The 8,436-nt window shown below is 38.2% G+C and overlaps 1 protein-coding gene across 3 annotated transcripts in view; it reads right to left on the minus strand.

The window, feature by feature from the left end:
- The window catches only part of PAMR1 (peptidase domain containing associated with muscle regeneration 1), a 116,198-nt gene that overhangs the window by 75,748 nt on the left and 32,014 nt on the right, over positions 1-8,436 (minus strand). For all 3 annotated transcript variants that reach the window (XM_006883757.1, XM_006883759.1, XM_006883758.1), the window contains exon 3: positions 6,171-6,299. In XM_006883757.1, the coding sequence (XP_006883819.1) occupies positions 6,171-6,299 (129 nt within the window). The remainder of the gene's footprint in view (positions 1-6,170; positions 6,300-8,436) is intronic.

Consider the following 8,436-nt stretch of genomic DNA (forward strand, 5'->3'; position numbering starts at 1 on the left):
ATATATATAACTAGTTGTTGTTGTTGTTGTTAAGTGCCGTCGAGTCGCAGGCGACTCATAACAATCTTATGAAGGAGAGTCCTCGACAATTGGGTGCCTTTCATCTTCTCTCCAGGTTCATAGGGTTTCTGGAGGCAAGCTATTATGGAAGTGGATGGCACTCCTCCTTCCAAATATAACTAGTATTATATATATAAAACTAGTATAATATATAAAACTAGTATAATATATAAAACTAGTATTACATATATAAAACTAGTATTTTATATATATAACTAGTATTTTTATATCTATATAAGACTAGTATTGTGTGTGTGTGTGTGTGTGTGTATGAAGTAAAAATTCACAATGCCATCTCTAGAAGAAGGCCTTCTCTCTGTCAGCTCTGCAGTGAGGCCCTAGTTTCTTTAGCTTCTTCTTCCTCTTTCTTAGAGATCTCCATGTGTCTTGCCATCTGTCTGTCTCCATCTCTGCTTGCTAGTTTGCACTTAATCTTTTTTGTCTTTCACAAAGCATTGACTTAAGAAATGCCCTACACTAATACCATGGACCACCAGAAGAACAAACAAGTCTGTCCTGGAGGAACAAGGGTGCTCCTTAGAGACAAGGATGGTGAAACTTTGTCTCACATGATTTGAATATATTGTCAGGAGGGGTCAGTCCTTGGACAAAGACATCACTCTGTGAATGGTCAGAGAACTTCAACCAGATGATGAGTTGAGGCTGTGACAGCAACAATGGTCTGGAACAAGGTGGGACTGTGAGGATGTCACGGGCAAAGTTCTGATGTTCATAGGGTCGTTTTGAGTCATAGTAGATTTAATGGCACCCAACAACAATCTTATTCATGAACACAACAAAAAATATTCTCAAGTGATATTATAGCCACGAGGTTAGGATTTATCACATATTTTTGAAGAACAAAATTCAATCCATAAAAAGAGCTCGCCATTCTTATTTCACGTTGTCCTTAAGTTTTGTCAGTTCTTCCCTGAAGTTTTTCTCACATAAAGTCCCTTCATTCTATTCCCTCAGCTACTGAAACAAAACTCCTGATTCCTTTGGAAATTAGCCAGGTAAAACGTTACAGCCAGGCCAAGGTCACATTACTAGTAATTAGAAAAGCCATTATTTAAATACAAGCTTGAAGCATTCCAGAGCTTGAGCTCTTGATTATTTAAGCTTTGTTACCAGCAGATAAACACTGCTGAAGGAAGGTTAGATTTAAATCTTGCACTTAATCTACTTGTAAGATAATCTGTAAATTATTAAATTTTTGAGAAAACACCTAAAATGGCTTTGAAATTTAAAATCCACAGTTGAAATGAATATTTTTTTTTAAAACAAATTATATGTGTTCTGGATAATTTAACTCCTAGGTTTACTCTTCCTGTCAGGTGCTGCCAGGTGGACTACAATTCAAACAACACTATGAACAAGAGATCAGAGCCTTGTTCTGTCCTGTGCCATCCTCATAATCTCTACCAGGTTGCAGCCCATGGTTAGAGTCACTTGTCAATCCATCTCCTTGAGGTATATCCTCTCTTTTGCTGACTTCTATCTTTTCCAACATGATATCTTTTCCCAAGGACTAGCCCTTCCTGACAGCATGCCCAAAATATATGAGACAAAACTGGACCATCCTTGTCTCTAAGGAACACCTTGGTTCCACTTCCTCAAAGATAGATTTGTTAGTTCTTTTGGCAGTCCATTGACTATTGATATGGGAATGTCTATTGAATATTGAATTCATTGAATATTGATATATTCAGTGCTCTTCATGTGGTTTTATTTACCATGGGTTCCACAAAACCCCTTCTCCTCCAGATATACTGGAGTTTCCCGGCTGCAGACATCTCACCCTTCTGTTTTTTTAGCTTCTTGAACTCCAGGGTATTTTATTACATATTGGACCAGACAAAGCATGCCAATAGCATCATATGCTCTAACTCAGAAATCTGAGACAAATAACATTTATAAGAGTGAGACTGCTTAAACTGTAAAACTATCTGACTGCGTATGATTCAAATTGAAGTTACAGAACTTTAATGAAATAATAGCATTCTATACATAGGCTGTAGTGAGATACAGATTCATAACCCAATTATGAAGGAAATCTTATAAATTGAGTGAGAGGTTAGCTTTCCATCTCCTTTTCAAGAAATTATTGAATCTCAAAGGAGATGTCTTCAATAAAGCATATATATTTCTCTGAAACCAAGTAGATCCAAGAAAGATCTGGGACAAATGGCATGCTGAAAATTTACTGTCAGTTTCAGGAATTTAACATAGAATCCAAGAAATTCACCAACAGAATGCCCATTTTAATTAAGTACACTACAGACATCAACTCTGCTCAGGCTTTTCTAGAACATACAAAAGGAATGGACACTCCCCAGTTCATTCTCTGCTCTGATAGCAAAGTATGACAGACACCACTGCAAAAGAAAATAACAGCTAGTGAAGTAAGACAAAGAAAGGGAAGAAAGGGATGTCCAAATTGCAAAGAAAGACGTAAATCCATCACTATTTGCACATGACATGATTTTATACTTAGAAAATCCCAGACACCTCATAGGAAAGTTGCTGAAATTAATAGAATAATTCAGCAAAGTAGTAGGATACAAGATTAATATATAAAAATCAATCAACGTTCTCTACTTATAAGACTATGGTTTAGTGGTAAGGAATTGTGTTGGCAATCCAGAGATTCACAGCAAGACAGCTGCTCTGAGGGAGAAAGACGGGCAATCTCTTCTCCTGCCATTTATCCCCTCTGAAAACCTTCTGCAGGGGCAGCTATGAGTCAGTTCCAACTCAACGGCACATAACAATAGCAACATACTTAGAAGACGACTCTGTATAGGTATTTTCTTAAAAGTACCATTTACAACAGCCTGGGGATAAAAGGAGTCACACAGAAAAAGGATAAAAACACTGCTGCAAGGAGCTAAAAAAAAAAACTATATAAATGGAAAACCTTTCTTTCTCATGGACTAAAAAATGTAAGGCTGTGGAAATGTTAATACTATCAAAAGCAATCCAGAGATATAATACAATTCAAACCCAAACCCAAACCCAAAATTCTTTGACAAAATGGAAAACTAATCTCCAATTTTTTATGAGAGAGAAGGAAGCCCAGGATTGCTGTTTTTGTTGTGTACCATCAAGTTGGAACCGTCCCATTGCTGACCCTCCAGAGGGTTTACAGAGGCTGAAATTGGACAGGAGACTGCCCATCTTTCTCCTGTGGAGCAGCTGGTGGATTCGAACTGTGCACCTTCAGGATTACAGGGCAGATTCTTACCACTAGGCCACCACCCGAGCTCCTTATAACAGAATGGAAAAAGTAATCTCCAATGCTATATGGAAGGAAAGAAGGGCCCTAAAGCTATAATACTGTGGTACATATAAACACTGGAATACTATACAACCATAAAGAATAATGAGGAGTCTGAGAAACATAACATATATGAAATCTGCAAGACATGCTGAATTACATATATAAATCACATAAAGATAAATATTGTATAGTCTCACTATTCTAAAGAGTCAAGAATAGACATACACAGAAAGCAAATTTCTTTCACTGTTACCAGGAGGAATAGGAGGAAGAGGGAAGGAGAATCACTTTGTAGCTAGTCAACACTTTTTTTTTTGTTGTGGGTTTTTTTTATCATGAGAAAACTAGACTAAATATGAGCAAAGCCAGCATAATTTTACCAAGGTAAACAAAGACACTAAGGAGAGGGATGTCATGCTTGGAAGGGTGGAGGGACAGTGCAGGAGAGGAAGACCCTCGACGAGATGGATTGATTCAGTGACTGGAGGGAGGTGTGTCAGAGATGCTGAGATTGGCACAGGACCAAGCAGAGTTTAGGGCTGTTGTACATAGGGTCACTATGAGTCACAGGCGTCTCGATGGCACATAACAAAAATAACAGCAAGAAGTTCATGAGAAAAAGGAACAATTTTGGTGAAAGCTACAACATACAGAGTTTTGTAACAACAGCAAAAACAATTAAAAAAAGTGTGTGGTTATGTGGCAGATAGGGAAGTATATACACATATAGAAAGGTTTATGTGACTAAAGAGTTATACATATATAAATGTATCTGTAGGCATATTTATATGCATTTTTCATTTGCTTTTTGTTTATTTCTTTTAGATTGGTTTACTTATAAAATTCATATACAATGTTTTCACACTGGAGCTTTCCCCTTTCCTTTACCCACCCCTCCCTCCACCCATTAAATTGTGTGACTCCAACAACTAAGCTCTCCTGTTCCCACAGACACGTTTGTTTGGCTTTTTTTAATAGACTAATGGAGAGGAAGGCCCTCTATGAGGTAGATTGATTCAGTGACTGGGGTAATCGGGATGGGTGTGTCAGAGGCAATGCGATTGGCACAGGATAGAGCAGGGTTTAGGGCTGTTGTACATAGGGTTGCTATGAGTCGCAAATGACTCAACAGCACATAACAACAACAACAACAATAGATAATATTTTAAAAAAATAAATAAAAAAAACAATAGATAATATTTATTGTAATTTTATTTTATTTATCTATTTTTATTATTTTTGTGTGTGTGTGTACTGTCAAATCAGATCTGACTGGTACAGGAGGAGATTGTCCCTCCTTCTCCAACAGAGCATCTGGTGCATTTGAACCACTCACCTGGGATTGCAGTGCAGCTTCTTGCCACTAGGCCACCAGAGCTCTCCATAAACTAATAAATAATATTTATTGGATCAGATGAAAAGGTTTCGGAGATGATTCAGAGAAGAACATACCTTTATTCTGTTGAATGACTACATACATTGAGCACAGTTATTAGAAGACACTATTCTAGGCTTCCAAGAAACCACTATTAAAGCTGATGGTATCTCTGCCCTCATAGACTTAGAGCCCACACGTATGTTTAAATGTGATGTATAGATAACAAAGCACATAAAGGACACAGTTATGGAGGCTTCATAGCCATAGCCAAACAACTCATAGGATTGGTTTACTCAGTTTAAAAGTCTTGGAACCATAATCTTGGGGTCAACTTAAGTCAACTGACATAACAAAGTTCACAAAGGTAATGTCTTACCTCTTAATTTGGTGAGTAATGTCTGGGATGTTAAAACTTTTCAAATGACCATAGAAGATATAAGTATTGACCTCTACTTGAAGGGAGGGAAGAAATAAATCAAAGGCTTAAAGAGAAAACCAGTCCACATGGTCCAGTCTCTTCTAAACTGAGATCAGAAGAAATAGATAGATGGTGCTTAACCACCTCAACCAACCATATTGATAGAGATATAATGGAAGGTCCCAGATAGAATAGAAGAAAAATGAAGAACAAAATTTTCTTAAAAAGATCAAAACTTCTACTGCATTGATAGAGACTAAAGGAACCCCTGAGACAAACATCCTAAAATAATCTTTGAATTTGAAATTGAAGCTATTTCTGTAGGTCATCTTTCTGCTAAATTATAGATCAGCTTGCAAGATAAACATTATTACTAGTGAGTAATGTGTTCCCTTAAACAATTAACTGTAGAAGTCCAAATGACTAATATTTACCCAAATGCAAAGTTGAGAAGCTGAGGAAATGAAATTAGATCAATGGAAGCAGAATAAACAAATTGAAAATAATGAAAATGCTGACACATTGTAAAAACTATAACCAGTGGCATGAAATGATTTGTACAAAAATTTTAAGGGGAACCAAATTCATTGTGGAAACTTTCACCTAAAGCATAATAAATATTTTTCAAATAAATCACAAGGCTAACAATTTTTTAAAAATAGTAAATAAAAAGCACTACAAACTTGACATTTTATAAGACTTAGTCACTGTTTGCTGACCTACACTACCATGCAACTGCTTCTGGAATGGACATAAAACACTTTGTGGGCAGAATGCCTTGGATTTATTTAGGAGAAAGGAGATTTAAAAGCAAATAAAATCCTCTTGTGGCCAACAATTCCAAACAGATGTCTATGATCCACACCCAGCAGATGGAAGCATGCCTTGCTTGGTTCTCATCTTAACTAGAAAGCCCTCTGACCAGAAGCTTTCCAGAACTCAGGTTCCAACCAAATGAACCTTGCTCTTCGACAGGCAGAGTCTTTAAAAAAGCAAGTGCTGGAGGTGGAGCTATTTCAGGATCTACTTACGCATACAGTCTCCTCCGTACCAACCAGCCCGGCACTCTGCACAGTAAATCCCCTTCACGTAGAAGTCATCCAGTGTGCCTCCCCACGAGCCATTCCGGCAGGTCTTGCAGTTTTCAAAGATGGTACAACCTGAAATGTGTACAAATGGAGTGTTAGAATACACACTTCTCGGCTCTGATTGGCTGTGGGATAAAGTATATAAAACTCCAGCAGATCATGTGACTCCTAAGAGAGTCACAATGGGTCACTGTGACTTCCAAACAGTGGTATCAACAGGGGATTGTGGGGTGCAGATCACAGTGGATGGTAATGCCCAAGGAACCAACACTAAAATAACTATAAAAAAGATTGTGCAATGTTTCAAGAGAAATGAATTGTTTTTATAAAAATATTTTTGTGGTTAGTTACAATGAGCTGTCATTATTACTCAACGACAGTGACACTTTGAGTCACATAGCTTCATGTGCATGTTCTACAAATATGCACTGTTGTTTTCATTCCTGGCACTGTTTGTACAGTCACTGATTCTGTCAAATTTTCTGGTGCCTGAGGTACAATATTTTGATAATTAATATTTGTGAATTTGTATCGATAATATCCAAGAGAATTAAATAAAGGAAAAACCGAACTCATTACCAGAAGGTAGGTTTCAACTCCTGCTGACTCACCGTCAGGTTTCCAAGCCTGCAAATTCTTATAGAAAGAGCCTTCCCACTTTTCTACCATGGACTGACTGGTGGATTCACACTGCCAACATTTTGGTTAGCATTTCAACATAGTATGGCTATGCTACCGGGGTGCCCAAAAAGAGCAAAGAAGAAAAACATTGTAAAGCTTCTGCTTAGTTCTCAATAATGTTGTAACTCAATGTAGAATGATTTTACAAAACAAAATAATTATGTTGTTGTTAATAGGTGTTATCAAGTCAGAACCAACCCATAGCCAACCCTCCAGTGAGTTTGCAGAGGCTGTAAATAGTATGGGAGGAGATAGCTCATCTATCTCTCATGGGTCAGCTGGTGGATTTGAACCATGTGTCTCTGGGTTGGCACTGATACTCCTCATCAATAAGCCACTAGAACTCCCTAATTATGTTGTTGTTGTGGTTATTGTTAAGTGCCATTGAATCAAGTATGATTCATAGAGACCCTATTAAAACAATAGATCTGAACCCTGTTCTATTGTATGCCATCTTTATTATACCAAACACATTTAAGCCCCTTACAGCAGACACTATAACAATTTATCCACATTCCAAGCTCATACTCGTATACTCTAAAAATAATTGACCAATTTACAAATTCATTTATCATATAGCATATGATTATAATCGAAGTAAACATTGCTAAAGATTCTTTGGGGGGCTGTAGTGGTATAGCCCAGAGGGAGTTACACTGCTAACAAGAAAGGCCATACCTTTCTGGTGGGTTTAATCCACCAGCAGCTCTGCAGGACAAAGATGGGCAACCTTCTTCTGTGCAATTTACAGACTGAGGAACCCAATGGAGGCCAGGCTCTGAGTCAGTTCTGACCCAACAACCACAAGCTCCTGAGTGAGAAAGATTCTACATGGCCTGGGATGGCAGGAGGCCCATGGAGAACACGACACTGTGAGTTAACACCATGAGTTGGTATGACACCAACCCCGGTGATGCTACTGCTTCCAAAGACCATCCTCACTCATACACCAGCTTCCTTCCTGCACTACCAATCTGCCGTGCCATTGAGGATGTGTTTTAACTCAGGACGTCTCCTTAAAACGCCCTGCCAACTTTCTTTCTTGACACAATTACCATCAAAACCCTAAGTGCTAACCACAAAAACCTGCAATGAATAAGGCCAAGTTGAAACAACACTAAGGGGTTCAGAGAATTGGCAGAAAGGCCAAAAGCTCAGAGCTACAGACCAGAAGTTACAAAACCATACAGCAGAATTGGTCCAGTAAGGGGAGCACCGCTTCCGTCATCAAGCACCAGACACTCACAGAAGCCACACCCCTTCCGTCCATCCTCCCAGTCCTTGATCCTGCTGTAACTATGAGCATCATGAGAGAGAAACCCACCATCTATCATGATGAAAGAAACACAAACTTAAGTGATACTGAGAAATCAATTCTCACCTATGAGATTGCCCCAAATCTTAAAAGTTGACTCATGATTTATTATAGTAAGGCTTTGGGGAAACAAGAATTGCTGGTGTGAATGCAAACTATATGAAGCAGAATGCCACAATGGGTGGCAAAGTTACCCACATCTCTCCTTTTTTT

Source organism: Elephantulus edwardii, unplaced genomic scaffold (assembly GCF_000299155.1).
Source record: "Elephantulus edwardii isolate Elephantulus edwardi_28Jun2011 unplaced genomic scaffold, EleEdw1.0 scaffold00029, whole genome shotgun sequence".
NCBI classification, from domain to species: Eukaryota; Metazoa; Chordata; class Mammalia; order Macroscelidea; family Macroscelididae; genus Elephantulus; species Elephantulus edwardii.